Genomic DNA, 13,556 nt, shown 5'->3' on the forward strand with positions numbered 1-13,556 from the left:
GCATGGGGTCTCCTGCTTGAGCAGTGGGCTGGACTAGAAGACCTCCAAGGTCCCTTCCAGCTCTGTTCTGGTTGATTGGTTGGTTGATTGATTGATTGGGAATCAGGACAGCGTCAACATGGCTGGGACAGCCTTGGACAGCAAAGGCCCTGGCTTGGCCATGTCCTTCCACTGGATGGCCTGGGAGAAGAGAGCATCAGGGATTTCCGCCATCTAACAATAATAAACTTTATTGTCATTGAAATTTACGTGACACCCAAAGACCAGATCCCACACACATCATCCCCAAACACACTCCCACCCACCACAATTCCCCATCTGAGACCTCCTGGGCTGGGCGCCCCCATTGCAACCTGCTTAGGCTTGAAGACTGGTGGTGCAGAAGGCAGGCGTCTCTCTCAGCAGCTTCCCAAGGCTGCAGCTGTCCTCAGGCTGCCCATCAAAGCTCCCAGCAAATGGTATTCTTCAGGATGACAGAAAGGTAATTATTACATATGTGGGCAGTAATTGTATTTCACAAATTTAATTCAAATTAAATATGCTGGGGAGGAAGACTAAACTACTGACAACAGAAAGAACAACACGCCTTAGATGGAAGGCAATGAAGACGTCAAAGTGGTGGACGGCCTTTGAGGATCAAGCACAGCAGTCAGGAAAGGAGCTGCAGCCAGCGCTTGGCAGAGTCGGCCAGGAGGCCTCGGGAAAGATCTCCAGACGCCGGGATGTGTCTACAGCTACAAAGAACAGGACTGTGCAAGCTGTGATTTTCCCTGTGACGCCCTACGGAAGCGGAAAATGGTTCCTTAACCACTAGACGCAGGGCTAGGCAACCTTGGCTCTTTTATGACTGGTGGACTTCAACTCCCAGAATTCCTGAGCCAGCATGACTCAGTTTGGAAACTTCTCCCTTTTCCCTCAGCGTGGCTGGCTCAGGAATTCTGGAAGTCCACCAGTCATAAAAGCCAAGGTTGCCTGCCCCTGCACTGACGTCTGGCAGCACTTTTAAATGTAGAGTTTAAATCTTTGATGGACTCTAATGTCATGCTATAGAGTTTCTCCAGCTTTGGGTTTTTATCTTCGGAGTCGTTTTGGTTTTGAATGACTTTATGATTTTAGCCTTAAGACTGGGATTATCACAGGGGATGCCAAACTTTAAAGTCTTAAAGCTGCAAGTTCGGAGACGTTTGCGCTAGAATATTATCTACAGCAGGGGTCCTCAATCTTGGCCACTTTAAGACTCGTGGACTTCAACTCCCAGAATTCCTGAGCCAGCCTGTTCAGCTTGGAAACCTCTCCCTTTCCCCTCAGCATGGCTGGCTCAGGAATTCTGGGAGTTGAAGTCCACGAGTCATAAAGTGGCCTTGGCCTAGTGCAGGGATAGGCAACCTTGGCTTTTATGACTTGTGGACTTCAACTCCCAGAATTCCTGAGTCAGCCTGGCTCAGCTTGGAAACCTTTCCCTTTCCCCTCAGCGTGGCTGGCTCAGGAATTCTGGGAGTTGAGGTCCACCAGTCATAAAAGAGCCAAGGTTGCCTAGCCCTGAACTAGACGCAGGGGTAGGCAACCTTGGCTCTTTTATGACTTGTGGACTTAACTCCCAGAATTCCCAAGTGAGCATGGCTGGTTCAGGACTTGGTGTTGAAGTCCACAAGCCATAAAAGAGCCAAGGTTGCCTACCCCTGCACTAGACCATCCTTTTGGCTCGCCCCTCCCTGCCTCTCCCAAATTTATCCCCTCCCTCTACTCTGCCGGCATCTGGCTGAGACCTTTCCCCCCGAGGGTGGCCTGGGGATGCCCGCAGCCCTACAGGTGGGCGTCCTCTCAGCATCGGGCCCATTGCCTAAGGCCTGTGGACACGGTCCCGGTTTTCCTTTGAGTCAGCCTATTCGTGCTCCTTCTTTGATTCCTCTGTCTGTGTGCTTGAAGATCCTCCGTCCGTCCTTTCAGCCCGGAAGGCTCCTTGCTGCTTACGGATCTGGGCTCTCCAGGTGAATTCAGGGGAGTAGAGCATTTGCTAAGACGAGCACAACAGAGAAGCACCTCTGCAGCTGGGGTTGAACAACGGCGTCCTTGCTGCTCTCAGCTTGGCTGCTGGCTTGCAGACATTTCCTTCTCTGCCTAAGTAAGAGGCAGCAAAGCCCTCCCTCCCTCGGCTGAGGTTAGCTCTTCAGATAATGAAGCATCTACCAGCAAACAGCCAAGCTCAGAGACCATCAAGGACACTACAGTCAGGAGAATGCTGGTCTCTCCTCCCCCTGCTTTTTTGTGGTGTGAACCCAGCTGGTATTTCATCATCCCGGCCATCAGCCATGCAAGATCTGTGCTGGGAAACGGGAGCAGCCGTCTCAGGCTCCCCCCTCCCCGGATGTGACGGGCACCGAGGAGGGGGCTTCCTTCGCACAGACAGGTCCCCTGCAGGGTCTTTGCCCTCCGCCCTGCCAGCGGTTTCGGCATGCAGCCAGCCAGCGGATCTGCTGGGGCCTGGCAGGCAGGCGGCCACCCCGGACTCATGGTTCAGGGCCTCGTGGGTTGCGCTGGGCTTGCTGAGGCCGTGACCCCGAGGCCTTCCTTCTTGCAGTTTCCCACAGAATTGGAAGGCACCTTGGAGGTCTGCTAGTCCAGGGCTCCCCAACCTTGGCCACTGTAAGACTTGTGGACTTCAACTCCCAGAATTCCTCAGCCAGCAAAGCTGGCTGAGGAATTCTGGGAGTTGAAGTCCACGAGTCTTAAAGTTGTCACGGTTGGGGAGCCCTGCTCTAGTCCAGCCCCCGCTCAAATAGGAAACCCTTCCCCTCCTCAGAATACTTGTGGGTCTGACTTCCCCCCCCCCACAAACACACATACACAGACACACACACACACACACACAATTGATGCAACGCTGTGGAGTTTCAAGACCGGAGGGCCTCCCTGCCGGAGACCCTAAGTAAGACCCAGAGCCACCGAGCATTGTCCAAGGACGGGGCTGAGGGATCCATAGGCATGTCCGATCTCTGCGCAGTTGGTCCGCTTTTATCGGGGTGCCTGGAGAAGAGGGGAGTCGTCGCCCAGCCAGGAGGCTCCTCGCCAAGGTCTCCCTTGACCCGCTGGGAGGAGCCGCCGGCTGGCTGGCGTGGCGCGTTCTTGGCAGCGGGAGGTGGCCGTGCAAAGGCTGCGGAGGGGCCTGGAGGGCCGGACTCTGTGGGAGGAAGATTGCTGGGAGGGGGAGGGGGGGCTGACTCCGTGCTTCCAGGCAGGATGAGGGGGTTGCCTCCCGGAGTCTTGCAGCCCCACAGCTGCCCAGCTGCCTCTGCTGCGGTGGTCCTGCACTGGGTCCACCTGGGCCCAGCTGCTGCTTTGGCATGGGAAAGCGCCCCCTCTGCTGGCCACGAGCAGGCACTGCAGCTCCATGCTTGGCTGGTGGCTTTTGGGGAAGAGTTGGGTCTGGTGAACAATTGCAGCAGCACATCTGGCCCTCAGGACAGGGTCCCCATAGACATCTTTCCCTGCCTCCCCCCCCCCTTCTCTCTCTCTGCATCTCTCTAGATCTCTATTACCTATCTCTTATCATTATCTATCTTATCTTTCTATATTTATTTATTTTTATTTATGAGACTTATATACCGCTTTAAGTGCAAGCACTCTCTAAGCCAGTGTTTTTCAACCTTGACAATTTTAAGGCATGTGGACTTCAACTCCCAGAATTCCACAGCCAGCAATGCTGGCTGTGGAATTCTGGGAATTGAAGTCCACATGCCTTAAAATTGTCAAGGTTGAGAAACACTGCTCTAAGCGATGTACACCAGTAAGCAATGTATATATATATATATATATATATTTACATTGCCCCCAACAATCTGGGTCCTCATTTTACCTTCCCCGGAAGGATGGAAGGCTGAGTCAACCTTGAGCCGGTGAGATTTGAACCGCCGACCTGCTGAACACAGTCAGCTGAAGTGACTTGCAGTACTGCACTTTAACTGCTGCGCCACCTCGGCTCATCTATTTTATCTATCATCTTTCTATCTGTATCATCTATCTATCTATTATCTATTTATAGTCTATATAATCTATCTCTATTATCTACTTTTACTCTCTCTGCCTGTCTGTCCACCGCCCATCTTGTACCCAAAAGTCTGCAGACATCTTGCTGCAGGGCCCACCGTTCCAGCTGCTACCAGCTGGAGGTTGGGGGCTCCTTTGGGGGGGGCGAGGAGAGAGGGCGGGCGCCCCCTTGAGAAGAAGAGGGGCTTCTCACGTTGCCTGCTGCATGAACCTGCCTGGACCGGTTCAGGGGAAGGAGGGGCATGGGGGTGGGAGGACAGGGGCAGATTTCCTTGCAGAACAAGGAAGACGTTGACCTGGATCTCTGTTCAAGCGGTGGGGAGCTTCCTTCTCTGAAGGACCAGCAGACGTGGGGAAAGAATCCCAAGACTGGCTGGAAGCATCACAGCTTCACCCTTCTCTCCTGGAGATGCTTGAGAGTCCAGCCCCCCAGGCCTGCTGGACATAAGAGGGTTAGAAGCCCCCCCCCCCAGTCTATCCCTTGATCTCTGTTAGAGACAGGGGGGCCGTGAAATGGGCAGTCAGAGCAGTGGGCCTGCTCAGGGACCAAAGAAAGCCTGCAGAGAGCGTTGCTGGGGGAGGGTCACCCTCCGATCCCTCTGGGCCCGGCCTCTGGGGAGCCCCACTGCAGCCTGTCCCAAGTTCACCCCAGAGAAACCGCACCTGGGCCCCGTTTCCCAGCCGGGAACCAGAATGGCCTGCTGCGTCTGCAGTGCAGCGCCTGCGCCGCTCTTGATCAGCCCCACGTGCAAGCGAGGGCAGCTTTGTGGGGTCAGTCGGTTCCAAGGGTATCGTTGGCACCCTGTCTGTCCCCCTGGCAGGGATGAAGTGGTGATTGGGTGCCCAGTGGAACGGGCATCGGGGATCCAGTGGAGCCTCCCCCAGCCTCATTTCCATGCCAGCTGGCCCCATCTCGGAGAAGCCGTGGGTCCAGAGTGATGGTCTTCGTGCATCTTTGCCTCCAAGCGAAGGGGAGCCGGGCTCCAAGCTCCACAGGGCTCCTGGGCGTGGGGTGGCATGGCGCTAGGTGCCCCCTCCTCCTTCCGGGTTTCTGAAGAAGGCTGCTCTTTCCCCACAGAAACGCGAGAAGACCGGACCAAGAGGCTCTTCCGACATTACACCGTGGGCTCCTACGACAACTTCACTTCGCACAGGTGAGCTCAGCCTCGGCCTGGGGATTTGCTGGGCTCCTGCCCCCAAATGACCGGTAGCCTTGCAGACTCTATTGAGTGTGTGTGTGTTTGTGTGTGTGTGTGTGTGTGTGTGTGTGTGTGTGTGTTTGTGTGTGTATGTGAGAGAGAGAGAGAGGGAGAGAGAGAGAGGGGGAGAGAATCAGCATGGTTTCATGCCTTCTTCATGAGAAGCTTTGGAAGGGGGAACTGGTCTTAACCACGAGCTCCTAAAGCCAAGCTGGTGGTTTGAAATGTCCTTAAGAGGATTCAAAGTTGTCCGAGCAAAGCAACAGCTTTGGGTTTAGAACAGGGGCAGGCAACCTTGGCTCTTTTAGGACTCGTGGACTTCAACTCCCAGAATTCCTAAGCCAGCTTGAGGGAACTATGGACCCTTCATGACTCGTGGACTTCAATTCCCAGAATTCCTGAGCCAGCCTGGCTCAGCTTGGAAACCTCTCTCTTTCCCCTCAGCATGGCTGGCTCAGGAATTCTGGGAGTTGAAGTCCACGAGTCATAAAAGAGCCAGGGTTGCCTACCCCTGTCCTAAGTCCTCCTGTTCTATGCGTTGAGCCTCCTAGACCAGGGGTAGGCAACCTTGGCTCTTTTATGACTGGTGGACTTCAACTCCCAGAATTCCTCAGCTAGCATGGCTCAGCTTGGAAACTTCTCCCTTTCCCCTCAGCGTGGCTGGCTCAGGAATTCTGGGAGTTGAAGTCCATGAGTCATAAAAGAGCCAAGGCTGCCTACCCCTGGTTTAGAAGGAAGCCAGCCTGGAGAGCGTGGCTGGTTGAGGAATTCTGGGAGTTGAAGTCCACAAGTCTTCAAGTGGCATGTTTGGAGACCTCTGAAATAAATACTAAATCTAGATGTGAAGGCTTGAGTGATCCAAGCCGCTTGTTCAGCCATGGACACCAGTACTGATGGGGCCCTCTGCAAATGACCAGGGAGATTGAGCTTTGCAAGGGTGAGGAATAAATAGCGAAAAGCATGATATGAAATCAAAATAGAAAAAGAAATTTAGGGGGGGGGGAATGGCTTCTCTTAACACCTGTGTTTAATTTCATTGTGGGACGCATCTACCTTTCGTTTTTGTTTCTTGCTTTGAGTTGTTCCCTCCAACGGGAAGAGTGTGAGGTACAGGTGCATAGTGGAGATCTGAGCAGGGGTTTGGGGTCTTTTTTTTTAATCTGGGTTTTATGTGTTGTGTGAGTCAGCCAGTTCAGCTGGATTTCTTCTTTGGGAAATTAAGGCTCTGATCCAGGAGGCTGTGGTTCTTCTTTGCCAATCGAGGTGTCAGTGTTGGTTGTGGAATCAAGAGGCCCTGGGGTGTGAAGGGGGGGTCTGCCTCCTGGCCCATGATGGCCCCCCTGGCTGAATTGGAATGTGAGGTTGAGTTGTCATCTATGGGTGATTTATGTGCTCCTGAGTTGCCTTTGGGTGTCTGGTTGTGTTTGTGTTGTTAAGCCACCGTTAGCCCTCCTGTCGCCAGCCATTGTTGTGAGATGGTTGAAAAATCTAACTAGCTAGCTATTTCTTTCTTTCTTTCTTTCTTTCTTTCTTGCTAGCATCTATCTATCTCTCATTTATCTATCTATTACATGTATATTATTTATCATCTATCTATTATCCATCAATCAACTATCTGTCTATATCTGTGGTTCTCAACCTTTGTGTGATGGCGACCCCCATCACACAGACGCGCCGCGCATGCGCGGCGCTGCCCCCTGAGGCGGAAAAATGGTGGATCGCGTTATTTGGCGACCCCCGTAAAATGGTCGTTCGACCCCAAATGGGGTCGCGACCCATAGGTTGAGAACCGCTGGTCTATATCTAACTATCCATCTATCACTTATCTATTATTTGTCATCTATCATCCATCTATCTGTCTATAATTTATTATTTATCTATTATTTATCATCTATCATTGATCTCTCCATTATCCATCTGTCATCTATCTATCACTCCATCATCTGTCTCTCTATCCATCTATCACTTATCTGTCTTTTTATGTATTCAACTATTGTCGAGATTGTTGTCCAAAGCAGCAGCAAGGGCTCCTGCTTCTTTCTGGTCGACACAGCCTCTGTTACAAGAATCTGCCCGGTCTCTGCTTGCCTCCCCCTGGGAAGGACCAGATTTGGCTTCATGGATCTTGTAGAAGATCCAGCTTATGCTGCTTGCAGCTGCGCAAGGACTCCAGGCTAGCCCCTCGCTTGACCCCTCCTTCCAGCCTGGCTGGCCGCTTCCCAACACTGGGCCTCCTTCCCCTGCCTGCCCAGCTGGCGTTTCTTCGTGAGAGATTTCCAGCCCAGCCCAGGAGAACAACAGAGGAGGGGGCTTTGAATCCCCACCCCCATCCCCACCACAGCCCAGAAGTATAGGAGTCAATAAACTTTGTGCCAGCTACGAAGCAGAAGAGAGAGCTTTGAAGCGCCCCCCCCCTTCTCCCACAGGACGAGAATTAGAAGTCCCAAGAAGCCAAACCTTTTTATACAAGGAATTTATTAGGAGAAATAAAAAGAGCCCTGGTGACACAGTGGCTGAAGTGCAGCATTGCAGGCTGACTCTGCCAGGAGTTTGATCCTGACCGGCTCAGGGTTGACTCAGCCTTCCATCCTTCTGAGGTCGGTCAAAGGAGGACGCAGGGTGGTGGGGGCAAATAATGCTGACTCTATGAACTGCCCAGAGAGTATTGTAAGAGCTCTGTGGAGCGACATGCAGGGTGAGTCTAAGCGCCGTGGCTAATGCTGAAAATGACATGCAGGGAAAAGAAGGGAAGGAAAGAATTGGACACAAATGACTCCAAAGAAAACAAGTCAAACTAACCAGCTGCTGTTTCCTTCCACAAATGCTTTCGGGTTTTCATTGCAAAAGAACCTTTGGGAAGGCATCAGCTGGCTCTCCGGCTCAGGTGCTCTCATAGGCAGCCCCTCCTCCTCCTTCTCCTCCCCTCCTTCCTCCCTCCTTCCCTCCCTCCCTCCCTCCCTCCCTCCCTCCAACAGAACATAGGAAATTTGGCCAGCAAATCAGAAATCATGGTGTGGCTAAGGACCTCCCTCTCCCCCCCCCTCCCGATGGCCTTAGAAGTGTGTTTCTACCCTTTACCTGAAGGGGCTGAGCTAAGGAGGGCTCCTTCGGAAAAGAGAGAGACGCAGAGAAAGAGAGAGAAGGCGCCTGCCTCTGTGCTGTGCAGGCTCCTCAGGCTCAGGTTTCAGATTCGTGAAATGCTGCTGCTCAAGTACCAATAAAGGAGACTCTTTGCCGGTCAGGGCTGACCTGAGGGTGTCCCTGGCGCTCTCTGAGCTGGGTGGTCTCCTTGCAGACGTTTCATGACCCAACTGGAAGGGGGTTGCAGGGGGGAGGAGGAGGAGGGCAGTGGGGGTCTCTGAGTTGGGTGGTCTCCTTGCAGACGTTCCATGACCCAACTAGGAAACATCATCAGTGTTCAAGTCTCACTGTTTAATCCTGGTCTGTGGACAGAGGATGTGAGACCTCATCAGCTGGGAAGCGAAGCTTGTAGACCTCACCAGGCAGGACACCTGAGCGGAGACAAGGAAGTGGGGGGGGGGGAAATAGGAAAAGCATGGGATGAAGAGGGGCATGCAGGAAAATCTTCCATGGTGGTCTAAGGACTCTTGCCTTGGGGGGGGGGAAGTGTTAGAAGACCTCCAAGGTCCCTTCCTGTGCTAGGACTCTATGATTCTATGGACAAGGAGGAGCAGAGCAGGGAGACGAGAAACACTGAAAGAGAGGCACACCCCCCCTCCAGTGCAGGCCCAAGGGGAGCATGCTGCTAAGAAACCCCTGGGGGGTGGGGGGGGTTGTCTCTGCTCATCCTCAGCTCCCCCTTATGGGCCCAGCTGCAGAGAGAGAGGCAGCCTCAACAAGATGGCTCAGATTCAGCCCAAAGGTGCTTTAATGTATGTGGACCATGTTTTTTTTAAAATTAAAAAATTTATATTTATATATATATAAAAAGTATCTATATATAACATTCTCTATATATAAAAATAAAACTTATGAAAAAACTATGTGATATTTTTTTATACCCAGTCTAAATTGTATAAATTTTATCCATTTGTCCCAAATGGCAAGAAACTTCTCTTGCGTTTGTTGCTTTAAGAAAGCCGAAATCTTTGCCATTTCCGCCAAATAGGACACTTTAAGAAACCATTCCTGCAGTGTAGGCAAAGATTCCTTCTTCCAATATTGTCCAACTAACAGCCTCGCGGCTGTAATCAAATTTAACATCAATACAACCTCCTTTGTAGTATGTGGACCATGTTTATCACAAATATGAACCAGTCCGCTATGGCTTGTTCCCCAAATCGTGGTTAATTAAATCACGTTTAGCAGAGGCCCGGTTCATGCCTCACCTCCAGGCCATCTGACTCAGCTGCCAGCTTGGAGGGAAAACTACATCTTCCCTTCGTTTTGTCCGGCCTCTAATTTGCCTTAAACGCTCGATGAACAGAGACGGGGATATACAATCGATTGTTTAGCTGGCCCTCTTTAAAAACCCTTTGAAAGAACTGCCTGCTTTTGTGGGGCAGGCAGGTTAAACTCCTGCGTGGAAGTCTTCCAGGGGACGTTCAGCCCTAAGCAGCTTTCCTCCAAGGCAGTGTTTCCCAAACTTGACAATTTTAAGGCATGTGGACTTCAACTCCCAGAATTCCACAGCCAGCATTGCTGGCTGTGGAATTCTGGGAGTTGAAGTCCACATGCCTTAAAATTGTCAAGTTTGGGAAACACTGCTCTAAGGCAGTGGTTCTCAACCTTTCTAATGCCGCGACCCCATAATACAGTTCCCCATGTTGTGATGACCCCCAACCACTTATACATCACCGGGTGCCAGGGGCGTGGCCAAAGAAAAGGGGGAAAAAATGGTGGACAGCCTCGTTTGGCGACCCCCGTGACATGGTCGTTCGACCCCAAATGGGGTCCCGACCCACAGGTTGAGAACCACTGCTCTAAGGGAAGGGGGCATGTCTGTCTGTCTGCCTTGCCCAATATCTTAGCTGGACTCTGAGCCTTGTAACTTCTGCTGGCTCCATGATGGATAGCAGGTTTTTAGCCAGTAGGGAGGCTGATTTCTCTGCATAAATTGATCTGCCTCTGAAATTGTTTGGGGGTGTCATTAAGAGAGCCCATCCTGCTGACCTTGTTTTTTGGCCACAATATAAAAAAGATGTTGAGACTCTAGAAAGAATCTCAGAGAAGAGCAACTTAAGGTGATTAGAGGACTGGAAGCTAAAACCGATGAAAAAGGATTGCAGGAATTGGGTTTGATTAGTCTAGACTCTAGAGAAAAGAAGGATTAGGGGAGACATGATAGCACTATTCCAGTATTTGAGGGGCTGCCCCAGAATAAGGGGGGGTCCACCTATTCTCCAAGGCCCCTGAAGGCAGGACAAGAAGTAGCGGATGGAAACTCACCAAGGAGAGAAGCAACCTGGAACTAAGGAGAAACTTCCTGACAGTGAGGACAATTAACCAGTGGAACCACCTGCCTCCAGAAGCTGTGAATGCTCCAACATTGGAAGTTTTTAAAAAGAGATTGGACAGCCATTTGTCTGAAATGGTATACAGGGTCTCCTGCTTGAACAGGGGGTTGGACTAGAAGACCTCCAAGGTCCCTTCCAATTTATTCTGTTATTCTGACCTGGATGTGCATGCTCCTTTCTACTAAGATGAGCAGTCCCAATTAGAAGTCAACGCAGTCCAGCTTTCCAGCAACCGGGCGGCACCAGATGGGTCCAGAAAGGACAGTCCGTTCTTTTGGGTTCCTTCAGCAACTAGAATCAGATGGGACTGAATTGCATTGCATTGAGTACACTTTACTTGGCCAAGTGTGATTAGACAGACAAGGAATTTGTCTCCGGTGCAGAAGCTCCAAGTGTACATGCAAAACGACAGAATAGTGATTGTCATCGTCATCGTACCAATAACGGGGGAGTAAAGAAGACTAGAAGGATAAACTAACACTACTACATCCACACTACATGGGCAAATACACACGGACAGACAGAACTGGGAGCATCAGGTGTCCAGCAGAGGGATAGCATGAAGGAAAAAGCTGCCTCTGTGTCTAGTTGTTCTGGATATTGTGGCTTTTGGGTAACCAGCCAGTTCCTGAGCAACTAAAGGCATCTTTCAAAGAAGCCCCAGCCCACCTTTCCGGCCCTGGACTCTCCAAGGAGGACCCCTTTCAAGGGTCACGGCTGGAGTCGTGCACGGACGTGGTTTCCCATTGATGCAAAGCCTCCTCCTCCTCCAGGCTTTGCCAGTGAGGCCAGCTTGTTGCAGGATCTCAGAACCTCTGGAAATTCAGCAGCCCAGATTCTTTTGAGGGTTCTGGAAGGTCCAGTCCGTGGAAAGTTGAGATCAGCGGAAGGTCCGGCTCAACCCTTCCCACCCAGAGAGGCTTCCGCCATCAAAACGGAAACCAGACAGAAGATTGAAAAAAAACCTCGGTGGGAGACCGGGAGATGTGCAGAGAGCCCGGCTCACAGACTCACCAAGAGTCGGGCACGGCGGGATGGATAACGTCTTCGTCACGTTGAGGAGCACCTGGGCGCGGAGGGCAAGGCCGAGGGGTGGGCATCTGACTCCGGCTGAATGTTGCCCCTTCTGCTCTGCTGCTTCCTTGTGTCTCCTGCCTCGGGTTGTGAGTGCCGTTTCCACGGCAATGGTGCTGTCAGGAGCATCTCTTGGGTCTGCTCCCCCAACCCTTCTTAAGCTAGGTGTGTGTGGCGTTGTGGTATCCCTGGTGCCTGGAAGAGGGGTGGAGATAAGGCCCGTCCTTCCTGGTCTTCAGCCTCCACCACTGTGGGGCCACCTGGGCTGGCTTCACCCGACCTGCTCCAGACGAAGCTCAGAGGGAGGGAGTGGGATTGACTCCCCAGGAGCGGCCGGCAGAGGGAAGAGCGAGGCTGGGGGCAAACTTGGCCGGTGCCTTGGGAGGGCCAAGCCAGAATGGTGCACAACTCACCCTTTTAGCCGCATCCAGCAGGTTGTGCAACTTCGGCCAAGGAGGGTGTAGGAGAAAAGGAAGGAGACAGGTGGACTCGTTGAGGTGCAATTTGGTGGCTGAACAAGCTGGCTTGGTTTTAGGACACCCACGGTTTTTCCTGCGTTCTTTTAGCCTATAAACCAGGATTTCTCAACCTTGGCAAGTTTAAGACAACTCCCTCTGGGAGCTGAAGTGCGCAGGTCTTAAAGTTGCCAACTTTGGGAAACCTGCTCTGAACTTAGAAGTCTAGAGTTGGCCAAAGCAAGAGAGGAAGCCCTTGTCTTGCCCGGGACAAGACTCCAAAGGAGGGCATTGCCAACGGACCACCATCCCCCTGGACTCGAGGGCATCAAGACGATCCCACATTCGGATTGGGGTACAGAAGGATTTAAAGAATTGGGATAACTTACAGTTATCTCTTATGGGTAGAATTGCAGTTATTAAAATGAATGTCCTACCAAAATTTCTTTTTTTGTTTCAAATGTTACCTATCTTAAAGAATGAACTTAATTTCAATGAATGGCAGAAAGGTATTAATAAATTTATTTGGGCAGGGAAAAAACCAAGGGTAAAACTTAAAATTATACAAGACATTCGTGAGAGAGGTGGACTCAAGGTACCGAATTTGAAATTATATTATGACGCTGTGGTTCTAACACTGATTAGCGATTGGACGAATTTAACAAATGTAGAAATTCTCCATTTGGAGGGTTGGGATTTACTTTTTGGATGGCATGCCTATTTAATTTTTAATAAAAAAGTGGATCGGGTTTTTAAATCTCATATTATAAGGATTTCTTTGCTTAGGGTGTGGAGGAAATATTATAAAAGTGATTTTAAAATACCATTATGGGCTATACCTTGGCATGCGATAGAGGGGATAAAGAGAGGAGTTAAGATGGATACGGTTTCCTATACACAACTACTTAGCTGGGATGGTCAAAATTGGCAGTTAAAATCTTTGGAAGACTTAGTACATGCAAACATTATTTACTCATGGTTTCAATACAGACAAATAGTGGATAGATGGAAGACGGATCGTAATATGGGTTGGCTTAGAGAAGATGAAAATCTTTTTAAACAAGTAAGGGATCAAAGACCAACTCATATTAAGAGGGTTTATGGGGTTTTAGTTGAAATGGATTCAGAATCTGAATTAATCAAAGATTGTATGATTAAATGGGCACAAAATATTGGTGAACCAATCCCATTGGATACCTGGGAACTTATCTGGGTGAGGAATGTTAAATTTACACAAGCGCAGAATTTAAGAGAGAATTTTTACAAAATGTTTTATAGATGGCACCTTGATCCACAAAAAATGTCTA

The 13,556-nt window shown here is 50.7% G+C and overlaps 1 protein-coding gene across 1 annotated transcript in view; it reads left to right on the plus strand.

Moving 5' to 3' along the window:
* Positions 1-13,556, plus strand: part of SHANK3 (SH3 and multiple ankyrin repeat domains 3) — a 178,581-nt gene that overhangs the window by 109,326 nt on the left and 55,699 nt on the right. The window contains exon 14 of the mRNA XM_039333377.1: positions 5,123-5,198. Within this exon, the coding sequence (XP_039189311.1) occupies positions 5,123-5,198 (76 nt within the window). The remainder of the gene's footprint in view (positions 1-5,122; positions 5,199-13,556) is intronic.

This window comes from Crotalus tigris, unplaced genomic scaffold, assembly GCF_016545835.1.
Source record: "Crotalus tigris isolate CLP2741 ecotype Arizona unplaced genomic scaffold, ASM1654583v1 scf7180000024475.591531, whole genome shotgun sequence".
Lineage (NCBI taxonomy): Eukaryota > Metazoa > Chordata > Lepidosauria > Squamata > Viperidae > Crotalus > Crotalus tigris.